This window comes from Dama dama, chromosome 6 (genome assembly GCF_033118175.1).
Source record: "Dama dama isolate Ldn47 chromosome 6, ASM3311817v1, whole genome shotgun sequence".
In the NCBI taxonomy this organism is placed as follows: domain Eukaryota; kingdom Metazoa; phylum Chordata; class Mammalia; order Artiodactyla; family Cervidae; genus Dama; species Dama dama.
In genome coordinates, this window is record NC_083686.1 from 19,010,069 (window position 1) to 19,026,678 (window position 16,610).

General features: G+C 40.1%; 1 protein-coding gene across 24 annotated transcripts in view; it reads left to right on the forward strand.

The window, feature by feature from the left end:
- Positions 1 to 12,234: 12,234 nt before the first annotated feature.
- Positions 12,235 to 16,610, forward strand: part of SEC31A (SEC31 homolog A, COPII coat complex component) — a 59,030-nt gene continuing 54,654 nt past the window's right edge. For 18 of the 24 annotated variants that reach the window (XM_061145672.1, XM_061145659.1, XM_061145663.1 and 15 more), the window contains exon 1: positions 12,238 to 12,395. Coding sequence is in view for 1 of the 24 variants with exons in the window: in XM_061145678.1 (XP_061001661.1) it covers positions 12,332 to 12,395 (64 nt within the window). In the remaining 23 variants the exon portion in view is untranslated. Of the gene's footprint in view, positions 12,396 to 16,610 lie in introns of all 24 variants that reach the window. The other 6 variants (XM_061145653.1, XM_061145658.1, XM_061145654.1 and 3 more) reach the window with 3 other exon arrangements.

Genomic DNA, 16,610 nt, shown 5'->3' on the forward strand with positions numbered 1-16,610 from the left:
CAGAGGCATGCCGATGGGTCTTCAGGTGCGAGCTCTGAAAGTAATGGGAGGACTAGGAAAGGATGAACGTGGCGCCCTAGATATATTAGAACCCAAATTATTTAATGAGAGGCATGTCATTTTCTTGCACTTTATTTTGCAGTTCTCTGATGCGGAGATGATGTCGGAGCTCTTGGTATGGTAGGCATGTGGCCTCAGGATTTAATGAGAATTTAATACCAAGATAAATCGGTTTTTAATTCAAGGAGCTCTTTCTTGCAAGATCCTTTGCTACAATGGAGATTAAGAAGGAGATAAGGTAAGGTTCGGGGGGTTTGGGGGGAAGAGCACGGTCTAGTGGGGACTCGTTAATAGAAGTACTAGGAGGGGCAGGAGAGGGGGCAGTGCAGTGGTTTTGCTTGGGATGTGGGGCATCGTGGATAGTTTTCAGGAGTGAGAAGATCTTAGGACGATGTCTTTTCTTAAGCTCTTTATGTTTACGATATGAGACTTCAGTTTTTACGGAAGAAACAAAATGGAGCCAAGGTGGGGCGTAGTTTCTATTTTGTATCCTTGAAGAGGTCCTTAGTATATCATGTAGCATCTTTCCTGCTTAACGTTGGAGGGTCATTAAAGTAAACGAATGTTCGTAACTTTTTTTATTTCTGTCTCTAGCTGCAAGAATGAGTCCAATATTTCCAAGCAAGGTTGTTCTTTCTCCCATATTACTTAATCCAGATTCTGGCTTTAAAGATTCATCTCAAGGTATTGTTCACAGTTGCTTTCCATTATAATATGCTTATGTCGTATTAGAATGAGATTAACATAGCTTTTACTTATGTAGTTTTGTGAAAAGTCACAAGGCCTAAGGATAATACAAGAATTGAGAAATTGGTCTATGGGGGATGTGTCTCCTTGGCTGTAAGATGTGCAAAGTATAGAACCTGGATTTAAAGCACTGTCGTTGATCAGACTACTAGAAACTTTTCTAGCACTTAACCAATTAAGACCTGAATGAGACTAAATAGAAATAATTAAGTTTTCAATTAAAAACTGGTTGCCTTATTATTTTTTTTTTTTTGGCAGAAGTTTTGTAGAAGTATAGTGCACATATCATGTAATTAACCCATTTCAAGTGCATAATTGGATGGGTTTTAGTATATTTATGAGTTGTGCAGTGATCACCGCAGTCAATTTTAGGACATTTTCATCACCCCAAAAAGAGACTCCATTTGCAGTAGCAGTCATTCTGTACATTTTCCCTCCCCTAGTCCTTGGAAACCGCTCATGTTTGTCTGCGTGAGTACTCAGTCAGTCAGGGTGTCCAGCTCTTTGCCACCCTTTGTAACTGCAGCCCTCCAGGCTCCTCTGTCTGTGGGATTTTTCAGGCAAGAATACTGGAGTGGGTTGTCATTTTTCTCCTCCAGGGAATCTTCCTGACCCAGGGATTGAGCCTGTGTCTCCTACTTTGCAGGCAGATTCTTTACCAGCTGAATGTAGATTTGCCTATTCCGGATATTTTCATATAAATGGAATAAAAAACTAGTCTGTGCTCTTGTGACTGGCTTCATTCACTTGGAATATTTTTAAGGTTCCTTCATGTTAGTCCTTCATTTATTTTTATTGCCTGCCCCAAATATTCCATTGTATGGGTATACAACATTTTCTTTATCGATTCATCAGTTGGTGGACATCTAGGTTATTTCCGTTTTGAGGGGCTGTTATGAATAATGCTGCCATGAACAATTGTGTACAAGTTTGTGTGGGGCGGTACGTTTTCATTCTTCTTGAGTGTATACCTAAGTGTGGAATTGCTGGGTCACACTGCTACTCTTATCTTTACTCTTTTGAGGAAATGTCAGACTTTTTCCAAAGTGGCTGTACCAATTTACATGCCCATGCGCGATGGAGAAGAGTTCCAGTTTCTCCACATTCTCATGGGTGTCAAGTGGTATCATTGTGGTGGTTGCCCTTATTTTTAAGGACTTTTTTACACGTTTGTAAGACATTTTTTAGAGGATGCTCTTTGAGTGCAGAGACAATGTCGTTCAGTCACCAAGTCGGAAACAATGTCAAAGGTGAATTTGTCTGTTCAATCCTTAACCTACAAATAGATAACATAAGTTTCTGCTATAATGTCACATGTTTTCTGAAAAAAAAAAAAAAACTCATGCTCAGCACAACTGTACGTTTGCAGATGTAAGACTTAAGGGGAAAATAGGATTAGGATTGACTACTCAAAATATATGCAGTTTGACACTATCTTTAGTGTCGGTACCAGGGAAGCACGCTTATACTCTTTCAACCCATTAAAGGTAACGTTAAATGGAGACTTAAAGTTACCATTATGGAGTATTAAAAGAGCAATGCTTGTGGGTTTTGGACATTTCCGATGGAAGTAGAGCCCTGGGCGAAAGGGCTGCTGTTAAGATGGGTTCAGATGTAATCGAACCTGCTGAGAGGCAGTCATGGAGGTGGGTGCTGCTCCCAAGTGAGATCCTGTGCAGGCACTCATTTCCATTTTATTAAGCTAGAGCTGCCAGTTCAGCATCAGAGTATAAAGAGGGATTTTTTCTTTCCTGCTGAATTAGTTCATGAGAATGTAGCTTTCAAAGTCTTGACAGTATTTGTCTTTTTATTAATTACAGATGGGTTTCAGAAAACTGCAATGCTTGGGAACAACTTAATTAAATTTAATTAAATGCACATCAACTAAATGAAAGTAACCAACTTACTTTACAGCCACAAGGGGCTGCTACTCTGGGTAGCATGCAATCCCTTGTAAATGGAATCATTGATGTTGAGTTGTATTTATGTATTTTTACATTTGCTAATAAGCTTTATGTGCTTTCAGTGCTATTTTTTTATTGTTATACTGGTCACACTGAAGTTCTTGATTTAATCATTTGATTGTATCTTTGCTTCCTTTGATAGCTTCATATCCAATGATTAAACGTTTTCACTGCTGTTCACATAATGAACTTATGTGATTATTGAATACGTGAATGAGGATATGTAAGCTGTATTAAAGATGTTATTTGTAGAAAGCATTGACCAGTGCAAAAAATAATTGGAAATAAAATATCTTTTCAGGAATTACATTATTGAAGATGTCGGAAAAAGATTTCCTGGATCTTGGAAGAGAATTACTAAAACTGTGCAGGGGAGGTAGTATAATATCTTTCTTTTTTTAACGTATTAAGTATTCCTGGCACCAAAGCAGTGAATGGGAGGGGAGGATTGTCCAAGTAAAAAATAGGTTTATAAAGGATCGAGTAAAATCTGATTTTCTTTTTTATGTTATAAAATCTCATTAATTGCTTCACTTCAGTTAAGTCACTCAGTCATGTCCAACTCTTTGCAACCCCGTGAACTGCAGCACGCCAGGCCTCCCTGTCCATCACCAACTCCTGGAGTCCACCCAAACCCATGTCCATTGAGTCGGCGATGCCATCCAACCATCTCATCCTCTGTCGTCCCCTTCTCCTCCTGACCTCAATCTTTCCCAGCATCAGGTTCTTTTCCAGTGAGTCACCTCTTCACATCAGGTGGCCAAAGTACTGGAGTTTCAGCTTCAACATCAGTCCTTCCAATGAACACCCAGGACTGATCTCCTGTAGGATGGACTGGTTGGATCTCCTTGCTGTCCAAGGGACTCTCAAGAGGCTTCTCCAACACCACAGTTCAAAAGCATCAATTCTCTGGCACTCAGCTTTCTTTATAGTCCAACTCTCACATCCATACATGACTACTGGAAAAACCATAGCCTTGACTGGACTGACCTTTGTTGACAAAGTAATGTCTCTGCTTTTTAATATGGTGTCTAGGTTGGTCATAACTTTCCTTCCAAGGAGTAGGCATCTTTCAATTTCATGGCTGGAATCACCATCTGCAGTGATTTTGGAGCCCAGAAAAATAAAGTCAGCCACTGTTTCCACTGTTTCCCCATCTATTTGCCATGAAGTGATGGGACCAGATGCCATGATCTTAGTTTTCTGAATGTTGAGCTTTAAGCCAACTTCTTCGCTCTCATCTTTCACTTTCATCAAGAGGCTCTTTAGTTCTTCTTCACTTTCTGCCATAAGGGTGGTGTCATCCACATATCTGAGGTTATTGATTTTTCTCCTGGCAGTCTTGGTTCCAGCTTGTGATTCCTCCAGCCCAGCATTTCTCGTGATGTACTCTGCATATAAGTTAAATAAGCAGGGTGACAATATACAGGCTTGATGTACTCCTTTTCCTATTTGGAACCAGTCTGTTGTTCCATGTCCAGTTCTAACTGTTGCTTCCTGACCTGCATACAGGTGTCTCAAGAGGCAGATCAGGTGGTCTGGTATTCCCATCTTCTTCAGAATTTTCCACAGTTTATTGTGATCCACACAGTCAAAGGCTTTGGCATAGTCAATAAAGCAGAAATAGATGTTTTTCTGGAACTCTCCTGCTTTTTCGATGATCCAGCCGATGTTGGCAATTTGATCTCTGGTTCCTCTGCCTTTTCTAAAGCCAGCTTGAACATCTGGAACTTCACGGTTCACGTATTGCTGAAGCCTGGCTTGGAGAATTTTGAGCATTGCTTTACTAGCGTGTGAGGTGAGTGCCATTGTGCAGTAAATTGAGCATTCTTTGGCATTGCCTTTCTTTGGGATTGGAATGAAAACTGACCTTTTCCAGTCCTGTGGCCACTGCTGAGTTTACCAAATTTGCTGGCATATTGAGTGCAGCACTTTCACAGCATCATCTTTCAGGAGTTGAAATAGCTCAACTGGAATTCCATCACCTCCACTAGCTTTGTTCATAGTGATGCTTCCTAAGGCCCACTTGACTTCACATTCTAGGATGTCTAGCTCTAGGTGAGTGATCACACCATCGTGATTATCTGGGTCATGAAGATGTTTTTGGTACAGTTCTTCTGTGTATTCTTGCCACCTCTTCTTAATATCTTCTGATTCTGTTAGGTCCCTACTATTTCTGTCCTTTATCGAGCCCATCTTTGCATGAAATGTTCCCTTGGTATCTCTAATTTTCTTGAAGAGATCTCTAGTCTTTCCCATTTTATTGTTTTCCTCTATTTCTTTGCATTGATCACTGAGGAAGACTTTCTTATCTCTCCTTGCTATTCTTTGGAACTCTTCAAATTAGGTATACCTTTCCTTTTCTCCTTTGCTTTTTGCTTCCCTTCTTTTCACAGCTATTTGTAAGACCTCCTCAGAGAGCCATTTTCTTTTTTGCATTTCTTTTTCTTAGAGATGGTCTTGATTCCTGTCTCCTGTACAATGTCACGAACCTCTGTTCATAGTTCATCAGGCACTCTGTCTATCAGATGTCCCTTTAATCTATTTCTCACTTCCACTGTATAGTCATAAGGGATTTGATTTAGGTCATACCTGAATGGTCTAGTGGTTTTCTCCACTTTCTTCAATTTCAGTTTGAATTTGGCAATAAGGAGTTCATTATCTGAGCCACAGTCAGCTCCCAGTCTTGTTTTGCTGACTATAGAGCTTCTCCATCTTTGGCTATAAAGAATATAATCAATCTGATTTCAGTGTCGACCATCTGGTGATGTCCATGTGTAGAGTCTTCTCTTGTGTTGTTTATTAATTGCTTACTTGGGGAAAAATTAGTAACATGAGAAGGAAATGGCAAGCCACTCCAGTGTTCTTGCCTAGAGAATCCTGTGGACAGAGGAGCCTGGTGGGCTGCTGTCCATAGGGTCGCATAGAGTCGGATACGACTGAAGTGACTTAGCAGTGCTTATTGAGTTGTACTAAATGTTTTGTATGTGCACAATTTTTTGTTTCTAACACATTTTTCTCAACTGTGAAAGCAAAAATAGAAGTTTTGCCTTCTAGAACTGGTATCGTCCTTATTCAATACCTATCTTTTTGTCAGAGTTTTAGCTAGTTTTACATTTATTTGTCATCCTGATATAATAAAATGTATTTCTAGTAATTGACATATTCTTGCTGAATTTTTCATCCTGTTGGTTCTCTGGGGATTTTTGTTCTTCAGAAGGCCTTGGGATCTTGAAATTATTGGTGACTGAGTATAAGTCAGTTCTGAATCCAGTCCTTTCCCATGAATTTTGGACCTTCTCAGCTAATTCAGAAGTTGTATGTTTTACTTTTTTGGATATGGATTATGACCTCCTGGGACTTCCCTTGTGGCTTGGTTAGTTAGGATCTGCCTGTAATGTGGGAGACCTGGGTTCAATCCCTGGGTTGGGAAGATACCCTGGAGAAGGGAAAGGCTGCCCATTCCAGTATTCTGCTCTAGAGAATTCCATGGACCGTATAGTCCATGGGGTTGCAGTGTCGGACATGCCTGAGCGACTTTCACTTCACTTCACTTCTGACCTTCTGTGTTAGTGTTTATTGCTGTGTAACAGGTTGCTCAATGTTTGGTGATTTAAAACAAACACTGATCAAACAGTAAGGACAGGAGGTAGAAGACAGACATCAGCTTCCGAACTGTCTTCAGTTTGCAGGCCTCCATTCCCTGATGGCTGTTGGCCGAAGGCTTCGGTTCTTCACCATCTGAACCTCTCCATCGGCTACCTGAGTGTTGTTACCACGTGACAGCTGGCTTTCCCCAGAGGGACTGGTCTGAGAGAAAGGCCAAGATGGATGCTTGTCTTTTAACACTTTTTTTTTAATATGCTTGAAAGTGACCAGACATTGCTTCTGCCCTGTTCTGTTGGTCTCAGTGTGGTTTAGGTGGGCACTATACAAAGGTGTGACTACCAAGAGGTGAGGGGTCATCAGAGACCATCTTGGAGCCTGACTACCTCTCTGTAATTAAATCCTTGGATTAAGTGTTACTGTTGTTGGACCCATCTCCCCTCTCCTAATTCCTCCTAAGTGGACGTGGTTAGACAGGCTCAGTAGCACTAAACCGTAGATAGAAATCGTGTATCTTTTGCCTTATGATTTTGCTTGGGGTGCAGAATGACTTGGAAAAGTTGAAATTTCTATTTAAAGTATTTCAAGGAATGTAGTCTGATTGTTTATAGGCAGTTTCACAAATATTTGACATAGGATGGAGTCAAAATACAAATATGCAGCAGCAGAATTAGAGCAGTTTGCCCTTTTGCCCCAAAGGGTGAGTATACATCCTTTTCTTTCTGCTGCTCACCACTGCCCTGGTCCCTCTGTCCCTCATACTGAGCAAAACATAGACCTTGTCAAGCAGTCATAATGTTCCAAATGGGCAGAATTCTAATTAGTTCTGGAGACTTGTAATCTTTTGAGTCTTTTCCCATCATCACTGCTTGAAAGTTGTTAGTAGAGATGACTCTTCCACTTTTTTAAAGTTTTAGTGTTTATGATCATCGGAAACCTTGTCTAATAACAAAGCCATTACACACAGAGCAAGGCATATCCAGTTTGGGGATGTGTTAAGGTATGGGTACTCTTCCATTATCAGGGTTAATGTTGAGAAGACACCTCCAAGTTAGCATAACCTAACCTGTACAAAGTAGTAAATGACATGCTTGAAATTATCTTTGTTATGAGTTTTTTCCATTCAGAGTAAAATTGGAAGTCTTAGCTGTTCTACATGAGAAAATGGAAAACTATAGAAATGTGCATTTATGTATTTTTAACAAGGAGCTAAGCAATAAAAACTTAAAACTAGAGTTTAAGTGGAAAGTAAGTACAAATGTCCAATGATTAAACTTTTTCACTGCTGTTCACATCATGATTTGTTGTGATTAATGTATGTGAATGAGGACATAATGAAGAAAAGAAAATCATGAGGCATATAGTTAAGATGTGGTTTTTGTACTTTGACTTGCCTGTAAATGTTTTTTGTTTTAGGAATAAAATTGCAGGGTGTTTTTCTTAGAGAACACCATGTGTGAGATTTATCAAGAATTCGAAGATTTATATAAGGTAAGAAGTTTATAAATTTTTTTTTAAGATAGTAATTTTATTTAATTAATTTATTTTTTGGCTGTGCTGCGCGGCATGTGCAATCTTTCTAGCCACAGACTGAATCCGTGCCCTCTGCACTGGAAATGCAGTCTTAACCACTGGACCACTGGGAAGTCCATATGCACTTTTTTGACAAAAGAAGACCAAAAAAATCTGACTTGAGAAAAAAATTGGATTTTGTATTCGTTATGTATTGAGCATAATGTGGATATTTAATTAAAAATTTTCCTTTTCAGCTTTCAAAGATAAAAAATATTATTTCAAAGATAGTGTAATTTTCATTTGATTCAGGAGAGGCTGTTGAGTGGGTTGGGGGTAGCAGGACTTTTAATCTTGATAGTCATCTTTTTAAAAAAAAGATGGGGAGGGGAGGGGCTCTAAATTCTCAATAAATTTATACACTCTAAAGGGTGTTTTTGGACTGTCTGCAAATCCTTATTTGAAGAATTCTATATAACATTATCTCCAAATATTCTTCCAGTGAGTATTTCAGAGTCTAGGAATTAACATTCTTTTCAGGAAAACTTCAGAGTCTAGGAATTAACATTCTTTTCAGGAAAATTTCAGTTTTATTTGATCTAGAACTTGGCTTGGCTAGTAGTTAAGTAAATTGGGTTAAAAGTTGACTATTTTTTGAATTACCAACCCAAGTTTTTCTTTTTTAGATACAGGTCCTTTGCGCTATTTCAACATGTGTGAATCAGTTGTCACACTGACCCACAACACACAGCACCTGACCCACAGCAACACAGCTGGACTTTAAGTTGTCACAATATTAACTGTGAATTATTGCATAAACTTGGCTACCTCTCTTTATTCCAGAATCATTATGCAAAGAAAAGGTGTGCATGAAGAATGGATGGTAACAGAAAAAAAGAAAATGGTAACAGTTACATCACTTCTTTCAAAGTCTTGGTCATTGACCATCTATTAGTTACACAGATAGCAAAGCATGTAACTGTTGCCTCCTTGTCTCCCAGTGATAAACCCATGGAACATTTTACAAAAATGGATATTCAGAAGAGGGAATTGGTCAATAAATATGACTGAACTACAAAGAAATGAAAAGTGGTTAACACTGCAGGTAAAATTAGAAGCTTTGAAAATGGCCACTGCAAAGGAAATATAGAACGATATCATGACCTACATGAAACAACAGTACAAGCCACATTTTAAGAGTCTGATGAATATAAGAGCAAGATAAAGTTGGTTCAACATCTTTTAGTGTAAAATTTCACCAAGAACAGAAAGCTGCTTATGGTTGAAATGGAGCATTTACTTTTCCTTTGTAGTGTAATCAAGAACAAATACCAGTTTGGCATTGAAGTTAGTTGCTACATTGAAGGAAATAGTAATTACAAGGACATCTATTTACTGCCAGTAAAGGCTGGTTTCATCTCAAAGTCAACACAAATTAATGGTAAACTACCTAGTGAAGCTACAAACTCAGATAAGCATGCTACTGTGAAATGTGCACTCAGATTCCAAGAATTACAGGCAGTCCTTGCTTTGTACAATAGTGAGAGGCTGTACTGTGGAAAAACTGCAGGATTTGGATGGGATGTAAATGGAGATAAAGATGACTGTGAGAGTGTTGACCCTGCTGCCATTCAAGAAACAGTTCTAGGTGTGTAGGAGGCAGAACTTAGTGAAGTTTTATGTGAGGAAAGCAGTCGTAAACAATGTATGCGTCTCAAAAGAAGTGATGCTGTTGAACAACTTCACATTGAAGGAACTCGCAGAGCTGTATCATGATATTGACTGTTAAAAATAAAATTTTGGAAGCTGATTCAAAGTTGGAAATTAGTATGACAGTTTGCCAAGGCATAGATAAGATGCCTTGGCATCTTACTCCATATTATAAGTTTTATAATGAGAAAACAAGCACATTTCAACACTATTTGATACATCTTTTTTTATAAAGAAATAAAACATAACTTTCAGTGTCTCTAGTGGTTTGTTTTGACCTTTTTTTGTTTTGTGGGGGAGAGTGTTGAGTTTGATTTTTTTTTTTTTTTTTTTTTTGGGCTGCACCATGTGGCTTGTGGGACCTTAGTTCCCCGACCAGGAATTGATCTTAACCCCGCAGTGAAAGCCACAAATCCTAACAACTGGACTGCCAGGGAATTCCTAATGTTCGTAGTGTTTTAAATATTACTTTTAAACCATAAATTACACAAAAACTTGTAAATTACATTTATAACCAACATCAAGAAGTTTTTTAATGTTTTGCCAAGTCACAGAATAATTGTTAAATATTAACGATTACTGTTAATCCCATAGATTAAGACTTTGCACCATTTCAGCTTGTGTAGTCAAAGGCAGAACTGCCTGCCTTTAAAACAAGGTGAGGAGTTTTAATATTCAATCAGACATAAGTGCATCAAGCCTAGAACTGTAAGCTTTATCATAACCAATTATTGACACTTTTCACATTGTATGCTACTATATCAAGGCTTTGAAATAAAAGTCATTTAAACTTTGCAGGCAAAATCCTGTCTAACAATGAAAGAGAAATTCACTCAATAGCATCCAACTCTGATTCAATAGAGGAGCTCACCAGGCTCCTGTCTGTGGAATTCTCCAAGCAAGTATACTGGGGTGGTTGCCATTTCCTTCTCCAGGGAATCTTCCGGACCCAGGGATTGAAACTGGGTCTCCTGCGTTGCAGGCAGATGCTTTACTGGCTGAGCTACTAGGGAGCCCCCAGATAAGGTACGACTTTTAAGTCGGGTTTTTATTGACACCATTTTAGGTAAACTAGTCCTTGGAATGTTAAGTGAAAAATGGAAGGCTTTTTAGAACTTGAAATGAACAACTATCCTAAGCCTCTTGAGTAGGTCTACTTCAGCCTTACAGAACTAACTATATTTGCTTTTTAAACTGAATCAGAAGTGCACAACACAACTAAATGGTTTTACAAGTGATGCCAAAATCTTGTCTCTCAGCACTGATGCTGAACAGAAATAGTATGGAAGAGAAATAGTGGCTTTATTTCTTTGCCAAGCAAAGAGGGGACACAGTAGGCTAGCACCTCAAAATTGCCTCCTTTAGGGAATAGGGAGAGGCTTTGTATCTCAATGAAGGTCCTGTTTTTTCTCTTTTGCAAAATTTCACAACAGCCACAGCTGGCATCACACACTCAGTAATCAGGTCATGTCTCCCTGAAGTTAAAACAACCTGTGACCTTTTTTGAAATGGTACAAGAGAATGTAGGGGAAGAAAAACGCCAGATGCAAAGTATAATTCATACAGAATCAGAGTGATTAGTTTTGTTTATCTTTGTGAGGGACAAGTCTAGCAGCTAAAGAATAAATAAGATTGCTTAACTCTAGCAGTCCTGTTTGGCTGGTATGTGCCCAAGACCATTCCCACATTTATGTTTTTGCTACAACAATATAGTGAATATAAAAACGTGCCTACTCTTAAATACGAGAGTTTGCTATATTTTACTTTACTTCCAGTGAAGGCGTTTAGAAAAGACCGTTGACTGCTGTATTGGGAAGAGAACTGCACATGTACAGGCTCTGGCGAAACCAGTCAAGTTACAGTGTGACAAATGCTAACAGATCTCAAATAGTATCGCAGGACACTAACAGGATACTAACTATAGTACCTTATTCATTCCCCTGTGCCTCTAGGGGCTTCCCTGGTAGCTCAGCTGGTAAAGAATCCGCCTGCGATGTAGGAGACCCCGGTTCGATTCCTGGGTCGGGATGATCTGGAGAAGAAAATAGCAACCCAGTCCATTATTCTTGCCTGGGAAAGCCCGTGGACAGAGGAGCCTGGCGGGCTGGCTACAGTCTATGTGGTCGCAAAGAGTCCGCCATGACTGAGCGGCTTTCACATTCATGCCTCTTTAGAGTAATAAATCAAGCACGTCCACAACAGCCTTTGGGTATGACCAGATCGTTTGTTTCTAAAGAAATTCTCAATAAGCAATACCGTAGAACCAAGTAAATAAAAGAACCCAGTAACAGTCTTGTTTGTAATAAGGCCCTTGCAGCTCGATTTTTCGGTGGCCGGTCGCGTCGGCAGCGTGGCGGGGGCCGCTGACGTCTCACAGGACCAGCGCTACGTGGCGTTTCTGCTGGCCGGGGCCGGCCTCCCGCCAGACAGCTACGCCCAGCAGGACTTCTCTTTTTCGCAACATCCTGGCCACCGCACGCCGCCCCTCTGAACTCACAAGTGCACGAGCAGCGCGGAAGCGAGTCCTCCCGGACTCCCACCCACTACATAACCCCAGCCCGGGCCCCGGGTCTGGCCCCGGTCCCGGAAGTGCCGTGGCGGGCCGCGTATCGGAGTGGGCGGGGCGGGGCATCGCTCCCGGAAGCGTCGGCCAGCCGGCTGGGCGGGGCTGCGGCTGCCACGTTGGAGCGGAACGTGGAGGTGGCCCCGGCCAGGAGGAGGGGCGGCGGCGAATGCTGGGAGAGTCCGACTGGCGCCGCGCTCACGCAGGAACCGGTCGCCGGGGGTCCCCGCCAGGTGCGTCCTCCTGTGCCCTCCTGTCCTCTTTGCGGGTCCTGGGGCCTTCGGGGAGAGCCCAGGCCCACGCCGCTATCCCGATCTCGGTCTCCTCTGGTCCCCGCCAGCCTGTGGCCCGGTCTCCAGCGGCGGCGCGCCCGGGTCTTCGTTTCGGGCCCGGCGGGACAGCGCCCGGCGTCGCGGCTGCTTCGGGGATCGCGCCGGCCCGCATCCGCCGACGTTTCCTCCGCTGGGCAAAAGCACCCCTGAGGCTTGATCCAGGGTGTCCAGCCGCGGCGCGTAGCTGGCGTCTGAGGTTAGGAGACCTTCGGACCCTGGTGCACAAAGAGGTGCGGTCCCCAAGGGCGAAGGAAGGAAACAGACCTCATCAGCATTACCTTGGTTGACTTTAGTTTGGGATTTTTTGTTATTATTTGAGCTCTTGCCAGATTTAAAGGTTTATAGGTTTTAACTACAGGCTACTGTCACTTAACTGGGATTGTTTTACTTTAAGGGCAGTCGCCGCCGGTCGCAGCCTGTATCTCAAAGGAACAGTGTTGCATGTTTTTGCTACTGATTTACTATAAGAGGTTATGTTACGGGGGCAGGTGTAAAATAAATCAAAATGCTGCCTGGGCTTGTGGGCATTATAAACTTTTTCATAACTCGGGGAACTAATTTTACCCGGGTCATTCTGAAGTTTCAGTGATGGTCTGTGACAAATCCTTTCCGCGAAACTGTCTTTTCTAACCACAGAATACTGAAATTGATTGTCTTTGTGGGCAACTGTAACTGTTTAATCAGTAGTTAGAGCTTCGTCCTTGAATCATACTATTTAATGTTTTCTGTACATAACGATTGTTCTAGAGTTGGCTAAAGTTTACTTACCTTTTCTCAGTGGTTCTTCTGTGCTCCTGGTTTCTCATTTCTCCCTAATTACAGCCCTGGGAAAGGTTTGTAGACCCTTAGGAACTTTTGGATAAGTTGAAGTGTTTTTGTTGTTTTGAATTAATGTTACACACATCTGAGGTTATTTAGGAAATGTCAGATTTGAAATGGATTTCCAATTATATAACTTCATTTTATATAAGCAAGTTATTTTCTGAAACCAGTAAGAACAGAAAGAAACTTGTAAACTATAAAGAGCAATGATTCTTAATCTTTTGGTATTCCTCTCGCTCTCTCTTTTTTCTAGAAGTATTTGTGATTTTATTTTGTTTTCTGATGTTCTTTTGATATTTATGTATTTCTAAATTTTTATTGGAGTGTAGTTGCTTTACATTGTTGTTTTAATGTCTGTTATGCAGCAAAGTGGATCAGTTATATGTATACATGTGTCCCCTCCTTTTTGGATTTCCTTCCCATTTAGGTGACCACGGAGCATTGAGTAGAGTTCCCTGTGCTGTTCAGCAGGTTCTCCTTTCTCCTTAGTTATCTGTTTTATCCAGAGTATCAAGAGTGTGTGTATGTCAATCCCAGGCTCCCAATTCATCCCATCCTTCTTCCCATCCTCCTCCCCCCCGCCCCTTGGTATCTATAAGCTTGTTTTCTAGATCTGTCTCTATTTGTGCTTTCAAATAAATTCATCTGTACCATTTTTCTAGATTCCACATATAAGCAATATTATACATTTTGTTTTTCTGACTTGACTTCACTCTGTATGACAGTTTCTGGGTATATCCACGTCTCTGCAAATAGCACTATTTCATTCCTTTTGATGGCTAAGAAGTATTACCTTGTAGGCTTCTGAGGTGACTCAGTGGTAGAGAATCCACTTGCCAATGCAGGAGATGCAGGTTTGATCCCTGGCCTGGAAGGATCCCCGGAGAAGGAAATGGCAATCCACTCCAGAATTCTTGCCTGGGAAATCCCGTGGACAGGGGAGCCTGGCGGGCTACAGTCCATGGGGTCCCAAAGAGTTGGACATAGCTTAATGAGTAAAGAACAGCAATGACATTGTATATATCACTCCACTCTCTTTTAAGGATCTGATGAAACTACTGGATCATCTTCCTAGAAACATGCACATACACACATACAGGGTTTTCTGTATAATTTCATGAGTTTTATACATTCCTAATTAGAGATTCTTATAAAATGATATTATTAAATTATTACATTGTTTTTCTAGAAATGTCATAATTCTTAAATAGGTTAATTTCAGGGACTTCCCTGGTGGTCCAATGATTGGGACTCCACACTTTTAAGGTGGGGTGGAGGGAAGGGCATGGATGGAATCCCTGGGTGGGGAACTGGGGATCCCATATACCATGTGATGTGGCCCAAAAGAGGGTTAATTTCAGCTCAAAAAGTTTTGTTTATTAAGACTGCAGATAAGTGTGACACTATTTAGTTCAATGACCAGTGCACAGTTGCATCTTTGATTTGGTTTTGGCTGAGTGAGATGAACCTAGACCATCAGTAGCATTAAATAAATTCTCTGGAACAAATGTGCCCATCCTAATGAGGTATCTTGTCCACACAAAGTGAATTTTTATTAGAGACAGTGGCAGCCGGGTATTGTGTTTCTGGTTTGGGAGTCAGAGTTTCCAGTTGTGCCACCTCTTTCACTTTTTACTTTCTGAGGTTTAGCTCAGTGCTCCATGTATGATAACATTGTGAGGTTGGAGCTTTTTAGAGGTTAGTGCTATTGGGTTTTAGTGGGTTTGCTTCACAAAATCAGCTTTTAAAAAATGCAGGGGAAAAGTTTCATTTCACTGCACACAGTTGTTGTGGAGAGAAACTTAGATGAATAAATAAAAGTTGTAGTCTGGATCGTAAATTTTTTTCAGTAGATGTTTTCTTCTGAAGATTCACTGGGGTAAACATTTTAAATGGTGACTTTTGTATTAGCTGCCATTTACAAGCATTTATTTACCAGGTGCCAGGCACTGTTCCCTGTGAATTCTCACAGCAAACCTATGGCGTAGATGCTTTTATTATAGTTATTTTACCAAATGGTTAGCCGAGACACACACAGATAAAATTACATACCAAAAGTCAGAGGTAGGACACGTGGAACTGGGATTTAAACTGACAGTGTTGGCTCCAGTCTCCAGACTTTAACTGCTCTTCTTTTGGTACTGTCTTACAGGGGGCATGTGTGAACAAACCATTGTCCTCACACTTTTATTTTCATGTTTTCACAATGAATACGTTCTGTGCAAAATAGTTCCTAATGAAATAAATCTGCATAGTGTGAATTCTAATCACATACAATATTGAAAAAAATTACATAGAGAATTCCCTGGCAGTCCTGCAGGGTGATGCAAGTTCGATCGATCCCTGATCAATTAACTAAAATCCCACATGCCACGCAGCATGGCCAGATAAATAAATTAAAATAAAAATATGTCATAAAAAACTACAGAAAGTTTTTAAAGCAAGTCTTACTTGGGAAATTGACATGGTTTAATCTAAGACTTCTTTATATTTTTAAGGAAACTAGTTACAACTAAATGATCAATTGTAAGAGAAGGAAATACACATGTATCTGATGAAGCTGTATTTTCATAGTATTCTTAATAGTTTGAGAATGATTGTAGCTTATGATATTTTTGTTTAATTAGATTCAAACCTTAATGTAGTTTAGGCCATTTTATGTAGTTTAAGGCCATTGTTGTAGTAGAATATGCGATTTTTTTTTTTAAACGATGGTATTTAAACCTTATGTTCAGTACAGTGTATTAAGTGGAACTGCTTCTGATGGCACATTGAGTGCTAAGGCCAAGAAACAGATTTTATAAATGCTTTGAATTCCCTCTTAACTCTTTTATGTTCTTGTAAATTAGTCTCTCTCTTTCAGTAAATGTTACACATTAACTAAATGCTCCTGAATTCCTGTAGCCCTTGTACCTTTCCTTCTGGAGCTATTGTAATTATATTCAATTGGGTTTAAAATAAAATATATATATATATATGTAGCTATTTTGTTTTCAATATTAGAAATTATTCTAAAGGCATTTTAGGAAATCTTGTTTTTCCCCAAGCAGTACTTTGCCACTTTTTAAATAAGAAAAGATCCTTTAAACAGTTAAGAATTTAAAAATTAAATATTTTACTTAAAATTGATCTTTTTAGCGCTTCAGTCTTTTTGTATTCCTCTAAATATAGACATTCAGAATCAACCAATGCATATCTCACCCTGTGGTAAACAATTTTAGATCCAAAAAGGGTAAAAGTTGTCAGACTTGATTGAAAACAAGACAGTATTTGTCCCTGTGGTGAAACAAGATG